This window comes from Lemur catta, chromosome 14 (assembly GCF_020740605.2).
Source record: "Lemur catta isolate mLemCat1 chromosome 14, mLemCat1.pri, whole genome shotgun sequence".
In the NCBI taxonomy this organism is placed as follows: domain Eukaryota; kingdom Metazoa; phylum Chordata; class Mammalia; order Primates; family Lemuridae; genus Lemur; species Lemur catta.
The window spans coordinates 21,287,962-21,308,541 of record NC_059141.1 but is presented as its reverse complement, the minus strand read 5'-3'; the positions used below and the strand labels follow the sequence as shown (position 1 = coordinate 21,308,541).

Sequence of the window (20,580 nt, the reverse complement as noted above, 5' to 3'; positions counted from 1 at the left end):
GGGCATTTGGGAGTGGCCTCATTTAACAACTGTTACTTGTGCGTCTACTGGGCACAGACCCTGGCCTAAGGCACGGGGCATCCGCTAGCAGATGAAATGGACCCCTCCCCTCACGTGGATTGTGCATTCTCCCTTCAACCTGTCTTGTCACGACTCCAGCTAAAATGAACTTCGTGCTTCACTATTTATGTCCTCCCTCCTACAAAGGGATTAAAACAAAACAACTGAAAGAAAAAAAGAGGTGGGTGGGCTGAGGGAGGGGAAGAAGCTGCAGTGCAGCAGGAAGGCCTCAGAGGACCTCACTCCAGTCCCGCAATCTGCCAGCTGCGAAACGGGACTGGCACCAGGGTCACAGAGAGACTTGTGAGCTAACGTCCACAAACTCTGGCCCAGCAGGGGCAGGGGAAAGCTCTAGGCTCCTCTTGAAACTCTCCACCCTCCCAGAAGTCCTCCTCCTTCCAGGCCCAGCACCGCCTCGCCTGCCAGTCTCACCTGGGCTGCTGAGTGTCAGCGTGAGCGAGGGGTGGGGGAGGCCGGTTTGGGGGGACCGGGTGTGAACCGTCAATGTCCCCTGCACCTGGCCAAGTGGGACTCCGCTGGGCCTAACTGGAAACAGCAGCCCTGCTTCAGCACTCCCCACATTTGCTGAGTGTGGAAGGAATTACCCCATTCTTGCCAAAATCAAGTCTGCCTGAAACTAATTAGCTGGGGCCAAAAGAGACGGGAGGAAAGGAGAATTCATTGTTTAGCTGTGTGTGTAAAACCAGAGAGGAAAGACAGACAGAAACTCAACTGGGGACAATGGCCAGGACAAGGAAGGTCTCATCTCCAGGGACCAAATCTTCAAAAGTCCTCCATGTATGGAGGGCCTGCTCTTCCACGACTGACACCCCCCTCTCCAGGGCAGATGCCACTGACCACAGTAACTCTTGTGCTACACGCAGTGACTTCAGTCTCTCTCGACGCTGTGCACCAGGTAGTACTACCAAACAGTCAAGAGTCGACACGGAAATGGACACCCATTTACCAGCCCTCTACATACGTCATCTCGTTTCATCCTTACAACAGTCCTAGGAGATAGATGGTAGTGCTGTCCTCATCGCGTAGACAAGGAAACAGGTTTGTGGAGGTGTGTGACTTGCCTAGCGTCTCTCTGCTCCTGGGTGTCAGAAGCGGGATGCGAACCCATGCGGGGCAGGCCTGAAGCCCATCTTTCCCCTGCATCCTACTGCCCCCCGATAACGGTTCTTTGTTCTAGGGCTCTCAGCTTGCTGCCACCCCAAGACTTGCCCCTGACTGCACATATACCTGCCAGAGGGTCTGGACACCTGGACACCAGGAAACCCCACCCATTGCCAGGGACCCAAGCAGCGTTAACTCTCTTTAAGCTTCAGTATGAGCCAGCCCTTCCAACTCACCCCCTCCCTGGACCAGGATGCTCGCTGGTCTGCCCTCTGCCCCCCCAGGCTCTGGCATCCAGCGCACCCCTTGGGCATTCCTCAACAGGGCAAAGCTGGAAGGCTTCCAGGCTAACGTGGACAGCAACCCCATTTCTAGCCACTGGCAATGCCCTGGCTGGACACTCTTGCTGGCCAGTCTAAATGTTTATGTCTGCCAGTGCAGTGGCAGGATGGATTTATTTAGCTTTGGAGTGCAGTGCATTTCCGATTATAAACTGTCCAGCCAGACCCCCAGGAAGATCTGTGGGCTCCCTGCCCTCAGCCCCACAAAGCTGGAAGCCCCAGCAAGGCCCTGGAAAACCTCTGGACCAACACACTCTGCAGCAAGACAGCCAATTAATCGGGGCTGCTACAGTGCATCCCCAGAAACGGGACAAAAAAGGGAGAAGAAATTTAGTACACATACCAGGCTGGATTCTCTGCGTGGTGGAGGCCTTGTCCTTAGGTTTGGGGAGCCTAGAAGAGGAGACACGGCTTCAGAACCCAGTGAGATGACAGGCAACAGTGCCTCCAGCTGCCTTCCCTACGTGCGACCCACTCCTGATCCCTGGAATTTCATGCTTTTGCTCGGCATTGATGAAGGACCGAGCTCTAGGTCAACAGGCACTATAGTTGGGCTTCTTCAAGAGGAAATTATAGGCCTTTAAGCTACCCCGGCTGTGCTTCAGGGGATCCGTGACACCTCTAAGATCACGGGCACATTTCAAAACGTACAGATATATGTGTATTTTTCAGGGTAAAGGGCTTATAGATTTATCAGGTTTTCAAAGTTAGGAGCAGAGACATGTCTATTTTTTTCTCACTACTAAATCCGTAGAAGCTAGCACGATGCCAGGCAAGAGGAAGTGCCCAGTAAATGTTTCCCAACTGGTTGCCTAAAAGGTTTCAGGCATGAGAACTTAACCAAGTTCGGAGCTAAACTAAAGAACAGCTTTCCTCCAGATTTTAAGGATGGCTAGACACAAAGCTGGGCTTCCACAGCAGAGGACCGTTTAATCCTCAACCACAGGCACTGCCGGACTGGGGACAGAGGGCGCCAGACAGCGTGGGGTCTCCTCTGAGAACGAAGGGGGTTCTTGAATAATGCCCTCTTGAAACTGCTGTGCGGAGTGGGAAAGCCTCTGCTCCCAGGCAGTTTAGGTTTCCAGTAACTAGGGGAAGGTGTAGGGAAGGAGGGCTAAGGCCCAGAGAGATGCTCCTCTATAGGCTGTCATTCCATAAAGCAGCCCTGCACATAGGGCCCCCATTGAACAGCCCAGGGAAATGGGATGGGGGCGTGTGTGGTTTCCAGTGAGCTACACCTCATCTATCTTGATTTATAAAGCCTCTACTATAAGGAAAAGAAAATGCTTCTTGGTCTTGGAATGCATTTATCTGCAAAATGACCATTCCTGGCTCTCCACTAGAGGAGGGAATGTTACCAGCCAACATCCTCATGTAATCTATCTTCAACGGAGCAGTTGGGAAGGACTGAGTCACCATACTCCCCTGCCTTCTCGGCTCTGTGATTAGCATGATACAAACTGACAGAGGGTCAAAGGTCAGCCTGCAGCTCAGGAAGCAAATGCCGTGAGGGTCCCGTACACCCCCACTGGCTTGCCTTGCACCCCACACCCACTGTGTAAGGAGCTTTGCAGCGAGGACCCGGGGGGCAGCGAGGCTCTTACTGATCTGGGCCCTCTGAGGGGCAATCCTGGCCACAGCTGGAGAGCCCTGGGCCAGCTTGGAGACGGTCCTCTCGGGGACACCCAGGGCACTGCCATTGGAGGCGTTGCAGAGGATGGGCAGGCTGATCTCCTTCTTGGTGATGGGGGCCTCATGGCCCTCGCCTTCAGCCGGCGGGGCCTCCTTGTCCCCAGATGCCTTCTTGTTCAGCAGGTTGCTGATCTCCATGATGTTCCCGATGATCTCCACGGGGCCTGCCAGGTTCTTCTTCCGGGCTGGCAGGTCATCCTTGGCCTTCTTCAGGTAGGAGGCTGGGGCCCAGCCCTCTTTGCCGAGGTATCTGTGGGAGGAGCGGGGCATGCCGTCACTAGAGCACTGGCGCCTGGCCTCCCCCCACTCCTAGGCCCTCATCTCCTCCTGGCCTCGCCCAGCGGAGCCTTCTCTGCCATGTTCTGCAAGAGACTTGGCAATCCCATGACTCCGGAGAGAACTGGAACTGAGGGTGTGTGCAAAAGGCACCAGGACACCATTTCTTCCCCTCTGACTCCTTTTGCTTTGCCTGGTCCCTGCTGGTGTGGGCTCTCCCTCTGTGCACAGCCAGGCAAACGTGGGGCCTTGAGAGTTCTCAAATTCTGGGTTGCCCAAAAGGCAGACTTCACAATGGCCTGCTACCTCACAACCAGTTAGGGATGATTCTGGAAATAAGAAATGTGAATGTGGTATATACAGTTAAATTCTTTACAGGAAAGAAAATATTATCAGAGAGCGAAGAGATGCCACAGGTGCTAGTCAGGCAACCTCAGTTCTAGTTCAAGGTACCTCGGACAAGTCTCTTCCCTGGAGCTCAATTTTTTCTCTTCTGCAAGATGCAGGGATAGTGTAGCTGCTAAAATGTATCCAGGACAGACACACTGATGTCCTTAAAGAAGGCTGACTGGATGGGGAGGAAGTGGTTACTGCAGGGACAGCAGGCAGACCAAGCGCTCGGAGTACGTCCACAAACAGGCTAAAGGTAACATTTCAGGTTAGTGGAGCAAGGATGCATCATTCACTAAGTGATCTGGGGACAACTGATTATCCAGTGAGTGAGACCCTGGTCTCACACCATACAGCAAAATAAAAAAAGAAAAGATTTACATAATTTTGGGGGTTGGGCAAGTCTAAGTGGGGCTCCAATAGCAAAAACCATAAACGAAAAGACTAAAGCATGTGACTGGGTAAAATTAAAACCATTGGTATGGCAGAACAAAAACCAAAATGAAACAAAACCAACAGCCCATAAACAAAAGCAAAAGGCAAATGACAGGGCTGACTTAATTTCTGGTGATTCAATGGCTTCTTAAAATAAGCTTTTCCTTTTTTCCCCATGGTGTTGAGCTTTCACCCAAACCCAGTGGGAGCTCACTTCCTGGTCCAGTAGTCCTTGGCCAATGCCCCCAGTCTGGGTTGCAGTGTCCCCATCTGCTCCCTGGGACACATCTGGTGCTTTGGAATGGCTCCTCTGTGCCAGATGTCTGAAAACCTCCCTGTCTCCCTGATCTGACCTTGTTCTTGGGTGCTCATTAGGTGGGTGAGAAGGCAGGTGAAACCTGAAGTTCCTATTGACATGTCAGAGCTTTGCTAGGAAGCTCAGGTAGGAGGTGGCTTTTTACGTTCACGTCACAGGAACATGCAGGCAGGCTGCCCCAAGCTCACCTGTCTGAGCCTTGGAAGGATGACATGTGTGAACAAACGGATGGAAGTCAGGGCCCGACGTGGCTCCCTGCTGTAATGCGTGCAAACAGAAGCACGGGGTTTCAAGGTGCACGGGAGCCACTAGTAAAAATGCCTCATCTTCACGTGAGCTAACAGCCAAGGCTCAGAAAAGAGAAGTAGCTGAGGGTCACACAGCACACTGCTGGCAGCATCTGGCCCAGAGCCTGGTGTTCTCGCATCTTGGAGAAAGGATGACGGTGAACCCACTGGCCCTTGCTGACGTTTTTCTACGTGAACGCTGTAGAGATAGTCTCTACAGTGTCCCCTGGAGGTGACAGTCAGGCCTGCTTTCAGCCCTGAGTGCTCCCATTTCGAAGCCCTTTGTGTTCCTGCAGTGTTACATGGATAAAATTAGATTCCAGGCCGAGAAATGCAAGGGAATCAGGAGTGGCTGTGTATGTCTGGATCCAACTCTGCTCACATCTGCTTTCCAGCTCGGGAGTATGGAATGACTCCAGAGGGAAGCCAAGTGGAAAGGGAGGGATGCAGAGTTCTGGAGGGTGAGGGTGTGTGTGTGTGTGTGTGTGTCTGCATGTGTGTTCGTGCATGCATGTGCATGTGTATATGTGTCTGCAGGGGTGGAGGGAAGAAAAGAAAGACAGGAAATGAAGATCAACACAGAGCGTGGAATGCTGGGAAATGGCACATTTAAGGGGATATCTGGCAGCCCTCTTAAGGTGGAACATTTTCAGCAGGGCGTACTCAGTCCAGGCTCCCACCAGCAATGGGACAAGGCCATGGGGATATGAGTGGAGTGGAAGCAGCTCAGAGTGACGTGTTGGTAATCTTAGAAAACTAAAAAAAAAAAACAAAATAAAACAAAGAAGCCTTGTAGATAACTTCCAGGCAAGTGCATTAGGCTACTAGCCTGCCAGAACGTTCACTGGCCTTTCCACATCAGACTGGTGGTTGGTGGATTTTTGGGTTGGCTTTAGGCAACACACGTCCGGGTACATAGCCCCATCCCACACAACAGGACAGGAAGGGACGTCTCAGCTCTGCTGGGCTGAGATACGCACCAGGGCTGGGGCTGGAGTGGAGCTATGTCCCGTAAGGTCACACTAAGGTTCAACCTCCATGTACCCAGTGACCTTCGTCCTGTCCCTCAGCACATAACACCGTCACATTCTACCATATTCTGAGCAACTGTGCCCTGGGTGCGTGCATCACCTCAGTCACAGGAGCCCCACGGCACAATTCTGTCCCCTCCATGGAAGACTGCTCAGAACACACACCCTGCTCACTGGGGGCTGGGTCTCCCAGGTGCGGTGGCTGAGGCCGTGGTCTCCTGAGCCCACAGATATGGGACGATCTCTCTGTCAGCTGTGCAAAGCCACCACAACCGAGCCAGCTCCAAAGGCACAAGAAGCATTTCTGGAAGGGCTGGTCTTGGCCAGTTAATGGTGAGTGACGCCTACAGGGTTTAGTTTGCTTCCAGGGGGTCAGAAAATCTCCCACTCCCCTGCCCACACCCCCAAATGGGTTTTCCAGCTGGGCAGTGTGATTAGGCCCTGGGAGAGGAAAGGGCAGGAGGAGGAGGAGGTCTCTGACGGTCTGAGCTGCAGCCTTGCTCCTGCCCCAGCCTGGCAGCCAGCCCTGCGGAGTGGACAGATGGCCCCATCCACCAGGGACATGCTGTCAGAAGCCTGCTGCGGGGCCGAGCGCTGAGCCTGGGCAGCACAGGCTGCCTGCGGGGACCCCAGCGAGGCCTGTGGGCGCCAGCGCTCCAGGCAGCCCTCGCTGTGGAGCAGGCCAAGGAGCCAAAGCCGGACGCAGAAAACCAAATTCAGATGTGCTGAACTCTCTTGGCAGATGCGTGGGAAGGATTGCACCACAGTCTGCAAGCGGAGCCGGGGCCTCTGAGCCCCGCTGGCCGTGGCTCCAGCTCTGCTTTCCGTGTCCCGGGAAGGAATCTGCGAGATGAACGCTCAGGTGTGCAGAGCCGGAGCAGCCAGCCCCGTGCCCTGGGTGCACAGCTGCATTTGGCATCTCCCTGCCATCAGGCGGCCACAGCCACTCTGCACCCTGCCCAGGTGGGACAGAGGCATCTCCTCTTCCGCCAGGTCTCCTACCTGATGTACCACCAGCCCTCCAAGTTCTTCCGGATCACCTCCACGGTGACACCCTTCTCAAAGCCAATTTCGTCCTTGCTCTGGCTGGTGTATGGCTGCACAGTGACATACTTCTCCTCTGCGGGTGGGTGGACAGAAGAAAGCAGGATTATTTGAGGTCTGGGTGGAGGTCCTGCTTCCCGCGCCCTCCCCTTGCTCAGCTGCCTGCTAAGGAGCACGGGGTCAGCCTGGCTTCTCCAGGGTGGGAAAGGACCAGGCCTCAGGGGTGGCAGTGGGGAGGTCATGGGGACAGGGTCACTGCTGCCCCCAGTGTGTGCCATACCCAGCTAGGACCCCAGGTTGCCTGGCAAGACCCCAGGCAGCACGGAGTCAGCTCCCAGCTGAGAACAGCAGCCGGGCTGCCGGGACCTACAGACCAAAGGCTCTAGGAGCTCGCCGGGCTGAGGGCAGGAGGAACCCACTCCTCGGGAGGGGCCCGAGTTGGGAAGTCTGAGAGCGATGCTGGGTGTCCCCTGGACGCCTTGAGGCCCCATGGCATACCCCTCCTCGGAAGGTGCCATGCTTCCATCTGGGTCCCAGAAGTGCTCTCCCAGCCCTGCCCCCACCTCAACCTCTTACATTCTTCTGTCTGACCTTCCGAGGCCCTCGGGGCACCCCCCTGGTGAAGCTTTCCCTGAGCTCCTGGCCCACCATTAACATGTGATCAGGTAGTTTCCCCAGAGGATTCCGCAGAACAGTTCTATGGGAGTGGCTCTGTGTGCTTTGTTACGGGTGCTGTGACCAAGCGAGCATGGAAATGCTAAATGCAACACAATCTGGCAGGACCCTGTGGGCCCTTAGCTGGGCCTGTGTGCCCATGCGCCTTCCAGGGGACAGCGTGCTGACTCGATCGTGCAGCCACTGCACAGCGCCTCTCGGGCACTGCCTGCTGTTCTCACGGATGTGACTTCAAGGCCTTGTTCAAGTTTCCCCAAGGCACTGGGAAAGAGGCACCTTGTGGCATCTCAGGAAGAGCTTGGAAGGGCAGGTGTGGGGAGGCCGGGGCCCCACAGCATCTCCCCTGGCTTTCTCCAGCCTCTCTCCTGGCAGGAGGCCCTGGTGCCTATGACTTGGGTTCTCCATCAGCCTTCCAGGGGGGTGTTTCTTCCATATCTGCTGTGCCTGTCCCAAGAAGCCCCTGACACGTAGACCCAGGGCTGGGCACTCCCTGGCTCTGCCCACAGCTGGCCAGCCAAAGACCCCTGCCTCCTGGTGAGGCCCTTCCCGGGGCACAGCTCAGGGAGGAACACACTCCCCCATCACCCCCTGGGAGAACGAGGACAGAGGCAGAGGGGGAAGCACTAGCAATCTGGCCATGCCCTTTGGGAGGGTCACCTGAACCTATGCTGTCCTCTCTGGCCCAGGTGCTCCACAGAGACTGAGACGGGGCCTGGCAGAGAGTAGGAGTAAGGACTGTTGGCTGCATCGTGAAGAGGAAGGCAGGGCTGAGCAAGGGTATTGAGTGGGAAGCTTTCTGTGAGAGCACAACAGCAGGGTGCTGGCGCAGAGTGCTGGCCTCCGGCCTCTGAGACCCTGTCCCCTGGTTCCCCGCTGTGCAAACCACTCCCTGGGTCCCTCAGCGGGACGCTGCCAGGCTGCCTGCCTGAGCCTCTGGCAGCGATGGGGGAGGTTAGATGCCGCAGGAGGGCCATCTGTTCACCCTCCCCTGGGTTATCAGGGTTCTATCCACAGCTCTGTGCCGAGATAGCAGCTCCCTTTGGGGTGGACGCGCTGCCCTGCTGGGCCACGAGGTCAGAACTGATAGGATATTGGCCCAATGTGAAAGGCTCCCAAAAAGCAAAAGATGGGCGACGGCCCGTGGGAGCCCGCACAATTCTTCAGCGAGCTTCTGGCTTCTCCGCCGCAGACCTTCGTCAGCACCGACTCGGGGAGGGCCCCGCTCCTGGAGGCTTTCGGATTCCAACCCAGCCATGCCACGCATCGCTGCCAAGGCTGCCTGAGAACCCGGCCCCGCCAGATTCTGACTCGGGCCTTTGAGAAGTTCAGGGCTCCACAGTCCAACCTTCTGCTCTCCTGCCCCCTCCTGGTCCTAGTCCATTTTCCAGTGGGGCACGGTAAATCCTGGCCCGGGCAGCGGCCAGAGGGGCAGCGCCAGGCTGCGGGAATCCAGGGTTCTGAGGCCAGGGCGAGGCGAGGCTTGGGCTCTGCATTTTGCCTTTGTTCACTGGGCTATTTTTAAAAGTCTGTGGTTTGAGCAGGAAGCCATCATTAAAGTTTTCCTAGGCAAGGTTGCATTTGCAGGGAAAAATGACAGCCCTTCTCCGTGGGAAGATCAGAGGAGCCCTGCCCTGCCTCATGGCAGAGAACAGGGCCTAGAGACCATCTCTTGTGGGCTCAGCCTCCTCGAGCTCCCAGACCCCAGCCTCCCAGGGTGCGTGTGGACAACAGAGTTCCTCCAGCATGTTCCACGGGCTCCTGTTTTCTCCTGACCTCTTGGGTCATGGGGCAGAACCAAGGATATCAGTTCTGGCCAGTAAAGTTGAGCTGCGCCTGCAAAAGGCCCTGTTCTTGGCATCCTCTGGGCTGTGGCAGCCACAGGTGTCCCGGAGATCATGTGCTCCTGGTAAGGGCACTGGCTGGCCAGGAGGCACGTCCTGCCTCAGCCACCGCGCAGCTTCCAGAGGGTGAGAGTTCAGAGCCCTGGTCCCTGGCAGAGCTGGGCAGTCAGACTGGCTCTTCCCATGTTCTGGGTTTTCTGCCGCAGTCGGCTCAGATGACAGCAGTGTGGACCCCCTCCCATGTGGACACGTGCCACAGGTGTCCCAAGTGAGAAGCACAGCTAGATCTTCCACTCAATAGGGCCACAGACCCCATCTGGGGGCTCGAATGGGAGAATGCCCAGGCACGCGTGTGTGGTTGTGGGGACAGAAATGGCCTCAGTGGGTGGCTGAGTCATCCAGGTTGGTCAGGGTCTCTGGAAGAGATGTCCCTTAGGAGATGAAGTTGAGGGGAGGGAGGCTGTGCGCTCCGGTGGACTCCTCAGGTCCCTGGGAAGCACTAGGGCCGTAGGCACCGACCGTGCCACCAAGCGACGATGGCAGCTGCGCTGGTGAGGGCTGGCCAGGCGGCGGGCCCGGGGGGGCGGGTTGGGGGCGGACAGGCCGCTTTGGTTTGGGAGGCAGGGGCTGGGTGTCCTGCAATTTGCAAACCACAGTGGCCTCTGCATTCCCAACACTTTCCCCTCCGTCAGCAGTCTCCCTGGCTCCGCTCCCGTCCCCGCCACTCACCCAGCGCCACTCAGAGGGGCCTTTTGGCTCCAAGGGCCTGGCTGGCTCAGGGAACGGGAGTGGAGGCCGTGGGGACGCACCGCTGACCTCTCGTCTGGTTATTTGGTGACCCGATGCCTGTCCCCCAGCAGCCCTGCTGTGCTCAGCGAGCGTCTCCCGGCCATCTCTCTGCAAGTTTTCCTTTGGCTGCCTGGTTTAACTTAACTCACAGGGCTAAGGCTGGGCAGTTATGTTGTGTAGGTCTCTTATTTAAGAGAGAAAGAGAGAGAGAGAGAGAGAGAGAGAGAAACAGAAATTGTGGGCTTGTATTTGTTTATATGTGGGTGACTGTCGAATTATGCATTTACTTGGGTATTTGTGTCTACGTGTATCATTATATGGTGTGTATATACAATCTCTGACTGTGACTACACTACCTGCGTTTGTGGTACCAGGGGTCATGCAGATGATGCTCTTTGTGTACCTGTGGATGCTGCTGCACAAGTATATACGATGTGACCACGAGCAGTTTGCCCTTGATGCATTTGTGACTGTGTGAACAGCATACACGTGGCACAGTGGATGTGTGGCATTATATACACACCCCTCTGTGAGTGGCTGTGTGCACAGGACTGTGGCTGTGTAGCTGTGGGGCTCTGAATGTGACAGGGTACAGCACCCTGTGGCCACCGGGGCTGTGCATGTGTCTGTGTGGCTGTGGAGACAGGTTTGTGTTTGGTGCTCAGAGCATGAGGGTGTTCGGGGCAGGCCAAACCTTCATCCCTGTTTCCGGGCCTGCGTCCTGCTCTCCTTGGCCACCAAGGCCCGGGCTGCATCCCAGCCAGCCTCACAGTGGTGCTGTCCCACCCCTCCTAGCTTTGGGGTGGCCTCTGTCTACCTTCAGCCTGTTCTTGCTGTTCCTACGACTCGGCCCCTGCCCCACGTCAGCCCCCAGGGCCCAGCCCAGGCTGCACCCTCAGGACAAGCTGGGTTCCTCATGGCTGTGCCTGGTGCCGAGCCAGCCGCAGGCTGTGGCCACCCCAGAGTCCAGGCACCAAACCATGCTCTGTCATTTAGAAACAAGGTGGGTGGGTGTGTGTGCGCGTGCGTGTGTGTGTGTGTGTGTGTGTGTGTGTGTGTAGGGTGGCGGGGGGGAGTGCTAGTCACAGGTGCCCCTGTGTTCCAGAAAGGTCAGTGGTTATTACACTCCCTGCTCAGGGATGGAGAGCACCTTTCCAGCTGTGTCGTCTCTGCGAGGAGCACACGTCCCTGCTCCCCGAGGGGCAGGAGACACTGGCTACCTGCCGGCCCCGGGCCTCCCTGGAACCCTCCTCACCAGGCCCCTCCTGAATCCCGCAGTCAGGGCGCTGGCTGCAGCAGAGCTTGCCGGGCTGGCCCCGGGGCCAGGCCAGGTCAGCCTGTTGCTCCCTTTCTAGCCTCTGTGGAGCTGGCTGAGGCAGGAGGGCTGTGGCCTGGTTCTTCTTTCTACTGTGTTCCCAAGCAACTGACAGAACAGCTTTGGCCAAGGGAGCCCTTTCTCAGGGGAAGGAGGCAGTGACAGGGGTGTGGGAAGCCCATGAGGCCATTTAGACTCGTATAGCAACTTCAATCTCCAGCTTCCAGGGCAAATGTGGCCTTCCTTGGACACCCAGAGACCCTCCCCCCGTCCCCCTTCCTCAAGCCCCTCTTCCTTTTCAAGGGACCCATAATCACATCCCATAACCTCCCCATGCCCAGGACTAAGGACAAAACCAGAGCCACCACCAGTGCCACCCCGACTCCCGAGCAGCCCCCCCGCAAGCTGCAGTAGGTGAGAGAATAGTCTGGTCCGTGGACCGGGGTGAGCGAGGCGGCCCCGGGCAGTGAGCAGCGCCCAGAGAGAGGAGAGCTGTTAGCGAGAGACAGGCGTAAGCTGTGAGGGGAGGAGAAGCCAGCTCCCGCGGTCACCTCGGCTGTGCTGCCTGTTGACCATCCCGCCCAGGGTCCACCGGCGATCCAGGCGCCGCAGATGGGCCTTGCGTCTCTTGGACACTGGCGTGGGAGATGGTGATGGAGCACGCGGCCGACAGCAACCGGCAGAGAGAATGGAGATGAGGATGAGATGGGGGTGGGATGGGGAGGGGATGGAGGGAGGGCCAGGCTCCCAGGTCACCATCACCTGGACTGAGCTGAAGGCCACAGGCCTGCTGGATGGGAGCAGAGATGACAGGTGACATCATGGACACATGGGAAAAAAACTGAACCACAGCCAAACCCCTCTGCCTTGCCTCATTTGTACTTTATCAAGGTCAACATCTGCTACAACCTGCTACCATGTGTTCTGTGCAAAGCTCCTGCTCTCTGTTCCAGCCAGGCTGGCATTTGTGCCCCATGCGTCTCAGGCTCTTTCCTGCCCTGGACTTCTGCCCACTCAGTGCCCAGGTCCTCCACAATCCATCCAACATCTCTGCTCTGGCCTTCCTGGTACAGCCTTTTCAGCTGGGGGCTCAGTTTCCCCCCAACCCCACTCCCTTGGAGTTGAGCCAAGAGCTGTCTTCACTGCTTACATGCGTCATGGAGAGGCATGTGGCACGGTGGCGTGGCCCACAGGACAATGGAGGCTGACCAGGGCCCAAACCTTCTAAGGACAAGCACATAACTAAACATCTCGAAGCCTCAGTTCCCACAGCTGTTAAAACAGGGACAGCAACAGTGTCCCCCCAGGGCAGGGCACATAGAGGACCTAGCCCAGCACCTGGTACCATGGGAGCTGCTGCTGTTTTTGCGAGGCCCTGGGATGCCCTACAGAACATGGAGCCGCAGCAAACCAGACCAGACCCAGCTCGGGGCCAAGACCCGCCACTGCTGCAGAGGTGCAGGGGAGCCAGAGGAGTTGGGGTGCAGGCTCAGCCCTGCCTGGACACGCAAGCCCTTCCCGACGGGGCCTTCCCTGGAAACCAGCAGGGGCCAAAATGAAGCACCGACACTGGAGGGAAGGCGAGGCCCCAGCCACCCACCAAGTAGCCGGTAACGAGGGGAAGGATGAATAAGGAGCTGGTGCTTGGCGGGCTGCTTATTTTGGCCTGGCAGCAGGGAGGTGGGCAGGGGAAGCAGGCCTGGAGGTGGCCTGAGCCCCAGGCGGCAGGCCTGGATTCCTCTGGCTCTCAGACATGTCCATCTGGACTGTCCCCACCGACCGTTAGGGAAATAATTCCTGCTGCCAGGCCACGGGAGGTTTGGAAGTCATCAGGGCAGGTGGCCAGGGACTGACCTGGGCGTGGCGCAGACTCACCGGGCGCAGGAGGCCTGCTCTGGGGATGCCGAGTCCTCAGACAGGCTGCGTAGGCCAGTGCTGGCCCAGCGGGCAGGGGCAGGCTCTTTGGAATGCAAGGACAGAGACCCTGCAAATCCTCACCGAGCCAGAGCTAATCAGAGCAGCTGTGTGGGGCCCGAGCCACCCGAGTTCCTGAGCCACTGAGAAACGGCTCACAGATCTGGCGGGTCTGTACCCTTGGCCAAGCTGACAGCACCCAGTGCAGAGGCTGCTGAGCTGGGCACACCTGCCGCAGTTGCTGTGCACACACAGCCCCTCAGATTGTCCCCACTGCAGAGAACACAGTGTGGTTGGGGGAGCTGAGGTCTCCATGGGGGTCTTCCAGAGGCCCCCAGGGCTTCTGGGTACAAGGGGCTTTCTGGGGGGTCTAGTTCTAAGACCATGTGTGCTCCTGAGTCTCTGGCCAAAAGTTGCCAAAGCCCAAGGTCCACAGCCCAGGAGAACTTCCCTTCTGTTTTTAGCCCCACGTGCGAGCCAGCAGGGATATGGGGTGGGAGGTGGCCTTGTGGACTGGCCTCAGCGAGATGGGACCCAAGGGAAGGGGCTGGGATATGGCCCAACTCACTGTAGGGTTCTGATGGCTTTGGGGGGAAGAGTAGGAAAGCTGCCCCCAGAAGGGGTGGACTCCTGGGGCAGCCCCAGTGCCCCATCCCTGTCCTCATTACCCACCTGGCCACCCCCGAGCCTGCAGGCCCTTACCTTCCCCAGTCTTGGAGGTGTTGATGTCTGAGTCGTCCCGAGTGCCATTCTGGGCCTCCAGGTAGGTGGCAGGGACCCAGCCCTGCTCCTCAGAGGTGCTCACGAACCACCAGCCTGCAGAGAGGACACGAGAGAACAGGGCCGTGAGAGCCCAGTGACGGCAGGGGCGGGTTGGGGGCCAGGACGAGGAGGGAAGGGGGTGGCCCTGAGGGCAGGGTGCGGAGCCAGATGGCCTGGGCACCTGGCCCAGGTCCAGCCATGAAGAGCCTGCATCTCTTCTGAGACAGACAAGACCAGCACATTCCCTGAGAAGAGGGCCCAATAAACCACGATCCACACTTACACAAATGAAATGGAAATGATGATGTGTCCGATGTATGAAAATCATCTTGCAGCAAAGGCCAAGGGAGTCCTGGCCATACACGGAGACCATTTATGGTCATTCAAACCCTTTAGGATCACTGCTTTGGCCGAGTTCGGCCGCCTTCTCTGCTTTCAAAGGCATCTAGGAGCAAAGCCTCGTGGGTTCTGCCTAATGCCACTGCGTCCTCTCCCCACCACGGGTCGGTGTGTCTGCACACCGGTGCTACTCACAGCTGCACTTCCCGTGTGCGGACATTTCTATCACAGAAAGTGGGCACTGCATCCTCACGCGACCTTGACAATCACGGCCAAATGATAAAGGCTCATTCATTTTGTCCGCTCATTCATTCAAACATTTACCGAGCACAGCACTCGAGCTCCCAGGTCTTGGGACTCCACCGAATGCCTTCAGTCCCTTCCTGGGAGGTGCTCTCCGCAGGGTCCTGACTTCTTCCTCACCCCTTCCCCCCTTCTTGGACACTTCTCTGTTCCCAAACGTAACGTGGCACTGATTCTTTTGCTGTTCATGGCAGAGCTCTCCCTTTCCTGTCGGAAGACTCCAGGGCTTCTCCCTGGGCAGCACTGTGGGGTCCTCCCAGGCACGCCCGGCTGCGCTGAGCACTGGGCAGTGGAGGAGGGTGCCCGACGGCTGCTGTGAAGATGCCGGGGAGGGGCAGAGGGAGACCAGCAGCCCCAGCACCGCACAGTCGGGGGAGGCCTCAGCGGCCTTTTCCCTAGAACCCAGGGTCATTTCCTAGATCATCAACTAGCTCCTCCCTGCTCCGTATGACAGGCCTGGGTTTGCTAATAGCCAGTGGTCCAGTGCTGAATGCCCTCTGTCCCCCACCCTTTCTGTGGAGTCCTGCAACTTCAGCTCTGCAGAGCCCATGCCAGGGTCCAGCCTGCTTGGCTCAGGGGCCTCGTCTGAGTCACGCCCTTCTGAGGTCTCAGTTCCCTCCTCTGTGGAGAGGGGTTGGCTGAAGTGGCTCTGAGAGGTACGTACAACTACCAGGATCCAGGGTCCTTCCTGGCTGCCTGGCACAGCCCCCAGACTCCGTTCCTCTCTGTCTGGGTGAGAGAAAAGGGACAACGGGACCCTTTCCGACAAGCCTAGGCCTGGCCCTCTGCTCCCTGTGTTCATCTGCCTCCCCCAGAGACCGAGGCCTTTCTCTCGACACAGCCACACGAGCCTTAAAAAAGACAGCTTGGGCCAGTGGGTCACAAGCTATCGGAGTCAGAAGAACTGAGGATGTGCCCCCACTGCAGGTGAAGTGATGCCACAAGTCCAACTTCCTCTCCTTCCCACTCTTGCTCCAAAGCCTTTGTTTCCCAAGACCACCCAGTTCTCAGCCTTCCCGTGGCCCCTCCTGCCGTGTTTATTTCATAAACACGTACATGGGTGAAGGAGACACTGGCACCGAGTGACTGCAAAGCCTTCATTTGAACATAGGCAGGCTGGCCCCCGACCCCTACGCTACGCCTCTGTGCGACCAGGCTAGGCGAGCAATCCCCAGGGCGAGGCCAACTCTCATTCAGATGCTCTACCCCAGAGACCCCAAGACGCCCTGCACTGGAAGAGACCCCGGCTGGAAGAGGGCAGGTGGGCACACTTTGTACACTGAATGGCTCTCTGGGTCATGGAAAAAGGGAGGCTTGACCTTGTAAGAGAGAACAGCTGAAGTCACTGAGCAACTCATGGTGAGGCATGTGTTGGCACCCATTCTGGGGGACAGGCAGCAGCCACCAGCATGTCAGAGACGAGTAGACACACCTCTGACAGCCACTGGCATTTCCCCGGCCTCTTGGTCTAGAAGTGGTTATTAGTGCACCAGACCCCTGCACTCACTCAGGATCTGGAGGATGAGACAGACTGCAGGTGGCTTGTAATTCTGGGAACTCAGGAAGGGTCTGGACCATACTTGGGGCATGACATACTCTTGAGAGCTGGCTACAGTGAGCAATGGATACTCACCTTGGGGCCAAGGTCAGGCTGGAGGAGGTGGTCTTTGGCACCTAGGGAGCCCCCTGACCTCTACTCGCACCTTGGGTGTCTGGCATCTTGACCAACAGGACCTCCATTCGCTGATTCGGTGGGAGGGTTTTACTGTCCACCTCCCCTGACCCAGGAAGAGCCTGAGCTCCGCTAGCTGGTCAGGGAGTCCCAGGGCCCCGTTTCCATGCCCACCGTGAACTCCCACCAGGCACTGAGGGGGCTGCTTGGAGCAGCGCTGCTGTCCTCCCTGAAGCCCAGGCCACAGGGTTTGGTTGCTCAGAGGCTGTAGCTAATGGAGTCCCCAGTGCATCCAGAGGGCACGGATGTTGCAGGGGTCTCTGCCTGGGATGTCTTTCCCCTTCTGAGCCTCTAGGGGAACACGCTCAGGACCCCCAGCAGTCTGCCAGGAAGCTCCGGTCCCAGCTGTTCTGGCTGCCGGTCATAGGCCAGGCTGCCCCGTCTCCCTGGGCCATGTGCCCTGCCTCCTCCACTCATCTCCTGACTGGTCTGTTACCTCTCTGGACACTGAGGGCTCAGGGGCAGGCCTGTGACCCAAGCAAGGCTACTCAGGGGCTTTTTTAGGAACTGACATGGGTGCTTTGATGACCTGAACCCTAAGTCCCACATAAACCAGGAATTTCAGGGGGCACATGGGAAGAGATGGCCTGAGAGTTAAGTCAACAAAGAAGGAGCGAAGCCAAGAGAGGGAAAGAGAGTCAGTTCTGATTTACATCATTTGAGTGCCTGGTTCCAGGTGCACTAAAGCTGGACCATCCACTGGACTTCCTAATGGCAATGCGCCAATGAACTTCCTACACTGTTCATTTACAGTCCCCTTAATACGTCCCCCTTATCCATAGAGGATAACATCCTAAGACCCCCAGTGGATGCCCGAAACTACAGATAGTACCAAACCCTTATATATGTTTTTCCTATACATACATACCAATGATGAAGTTTAATTTATAAATTAGGCACAGTAAGAGATCATCATAAATAATAAAAATTATAACAATACACTTTAATACAGGTTATGTGAATGCAGTTTCTCTCTCAAATACTGTAATATTTTCCAACAGTGGTTGACCTCACAGAAAGCAAAACTATGGGTTGGTGGACCTACTGTACCTGGAGCTGGGTCTCAATCATTTGAACTGAGAGCGTCCTCATTAATGCCACCCGCCCCTAACTACTGGTCACCAAGCATCATGATTGAAGGGTCCCATCTCGAGCCGAGTCTGGAGTACCTGCCACCACAGACCTCAGCGGGTGAGAACTGAGAGCTCCATGGCCACTCTGGGCAAGTGGTCACTGCCAGGATACAACCCCCAAGACCTCCAAAGAGTAGTTGCCACAATTCCCAACGTGGAGTCACTTTTTGGAGGCTCTTGAAAACCGAGGCTTAACACGTGCCTTCCCAGGCCCAGGTGCTGATGCCAACAGCACACGGTTCTGGTTCCACATCTCATCACAATGCTTCCCGAACTAACCACCCCAGGTCCACCCCCTAAGCCAAGCAAAGTTCCAATAGGCCAAGGAAGTGCCTGGAGGGCTGGGCCTCGGATGAGAGCTCGTCATCACAGGAGAAGGTTTCCCAGGATGGGCCTGGGCTGGGGCCAGGGATTTTATTGTCATTGGACAACGTGGGGACATGCCTCAAGGAACAGCGTAGCTCAGAAGCAGGCAGCTTGCTGAGGATTTTCCAAGATCCCTTCACAATCAGCCTGTTTTTCTACACTGAAGCGTGCCCACTGCCAACACAACCCTCCCAAACAACAAACCTCCTTTCTCCCTGCTCATATGCACCAAGAGAATCTTTTTGTCCCTTTCCTTGCGTGACCCCAAGACTTGGTGGTCTCTTGGATGGTTGAGATCACTGTCCCCTAAGCCTTCTCTCTGCTTCTGGAATTGGGGCTCCACAGTCACCCTCAGCAGAGACAAAGGAGGTGAGCCCCCGCCATGGGCACAGGTAGTGTGGGCTGCCAGGAGGATGTCCCCACTGCAGGTGTGTGTGAGGCCTGGGTGCCCCACCTCCTGGGGGATCTCCTCAGTCAGTCCCATCCAAGCTGGTCTGGGCCCTGAACTGCTCAGAGTCAAGTCCACAAGCCCATTGGCCTCTTGTTCCCATCCCTGGCCCCTGCATGGGCCTTTCTCCTCGGCTCCAAGAGCCCATCATCCCAGGATTTGGGGCCCTTCTCCACCATAGGCATCGTCTCCTTTCCCTCCTGCTTCACTCTTGGAGCCCTTCCATGTAGGCACCACTCCTTCCCTTCCCCAGGAGCCGGGGAGCCAGGGTGGAGGGTGGATCTGCACCTGTGGGCACCAGGGAAGCTCCCGAGGGCAGGGAGCACCCCCAACCCCTGCTGCACAGACCCTGGCACACAGGAGGAGCTGGGCAAACACCTGTTGAGGGCCAGTGTATGGCCGAGATGCCCGTCAGGCAGAGCAGTGTGATGCTCTGCACTTCACACTGCCTGGGCACCCCAGGGCTGTTCCTGAGTCCTTCCCACATCAAAATTTCCATGGCACCAGAAGCTTCTGGGGCACCTGGGTACATTACCTGCTGACCAGAAGCATTTCCTCATTCTAAGACAGCAACTTAGGACCCTATTCTCCTGCTGTGCCCCCAAGACTTGCAGCTGAGACTATCATTCTATGGCTTGGTGGCCCCTGCCAACTTTGTCTGAGAACACTAGCCTGGCCTTGCACTTCAGCCCCCACATGTGCAGAGCTGGGCTGTGTGGCTTTAAGTCTCAGGTCTCTCCCCTGTCAGGCCCTGCAGAGAACAGGCTGTGGGCAAAGACAGACAGGCTCAAACACGAGTTAGCTGAGCATGGGTTAACGTGGGCACAGGTGCCCACCCTGGCTCCATGCAGACCTCCCAGAAGCCCTTGAGTCATGCAGTTAGGCCTCTTGGGAAGACTCCCTGGGCCTGCTCCCACCTGCGGCTGCTGGCAGGCCTCTCTCAGATGCCAGCGGCTCAGACGTCAACTGCTGCAACCAGGGATCCTGACCAAAGTCACTGTTGCTCCACTGAAGAGCCAAAGAACCTGAACCCTGGGGTGTGGCCCAGCAAGCCAGGCAGGCTCAGGTGTCAGGCAGCGCACCCTGTGGGGCTCCCGGGCTCACCTCTAAAGCATGCAGAGGCCTCATCTCCTTTCCCGTGGAGTCTCAGAGAGTGGGGTGTATGCTGGGGAGAGGGATGGAAAAGGGTATGTATTTCTGAATACATGGGAAGTAAGCTATGTACATGACACATCTCTGTGTGCATGGGCACATATGCATGTGGGAACAAAGCCCTGTCTGTGCGTATATTGTATGGAATTATAGCCAAACACTGACAAGGATAGTCTGTTGGGCACTAAGATTTACATATATTACTTCATTTACTCATCAAGCCTAGGCTACGTAGTGAGACCCCATCTCTACAGTAAATTTTAAAAAAAATTAGGCAGGCATGGTGGCATGCCATGGTAGTCCTAGCTACTTGGGAGGCTGAGGCAGGAGGCTCACTTAAGCCCAAGAGTTTGAGGTTGCAGTGAGCTGCGATCAGACCACTGCACTCCAGCCTGGGCCACAGAGTAAGACTGTTTCTCTAATAAAATAAAACAAAAAGAAAATAAAAAATTATTTACTCATCAAAGATGTTGTGAAAATTAAGTGTTATTATCATCACCCTTTCCACTGTCCAGAGGAGGAAGCTAAGCTTCAAACCCAGGGAGTCTTGCAGAACCCTGAGTCACCGCAAGCGGCTAAGGTATATGCCTGCTGCATGCACGAGGGGAGAGGTGACTCCTGGAGAACGTGTGTCCCTGAATGTTGGCACTTCATGTGTGTGCCCATCTGGAAGTTGCTATGTCTACATCTGAGCACGTGTCTGGGGTGTGCACACCATGAGGAGAGAGGTCAGTCTCCACATACCTGGTGCTCATGTGTACAGGTGAGCAGAGGGTAATAATTAGGAGTCTGAAGCTGGAAAGACTCAGATTCAGGG

At 56.6% G+C, this 20,580-nt stretch overlaps 1 protein-coding gene across 3 annotated transcripts in view; it reads right to left on the bottom strand.

Moving 5' to 3' along the window:
- SH3PXD2A (SH3 and PX domains 2A) overlaps window positions 1-20,580 on the bottom strand; it is a 217,547-nt gene that overhangs the window by 11,943 nt on the left and 185,024 nt on the right. For all 3 annotated transcript variants that reach the window (XM_045568465.1, XM_045568467.1, XM_045568466.1), the window contains 5 exons: window positions 14,231-14,344; window positions 12,166-12,249; window positions 6,953-7,070; window positions 3,128-3,465; window positions 1,867-1,916 (listed from right to left, as the gene is read on the bottom strand). In XM_045568465.1, the coding sequence (XP_045424421.1) occupies window positions 1,867-1,916; window positions 3,128-3,465; window positions 6,953-7,070; window positions 12,166-12,249; window positions 14,231-14,344 (704 nt within the window). The remainder of the gene's footprint in view (window positions 1-1,866; window positions 1,917-3,127; window positions 3,466-6,952; window positions 7,071-12,165; window positions 12,250-14,230; window positions 14,345-20,580) is intronic.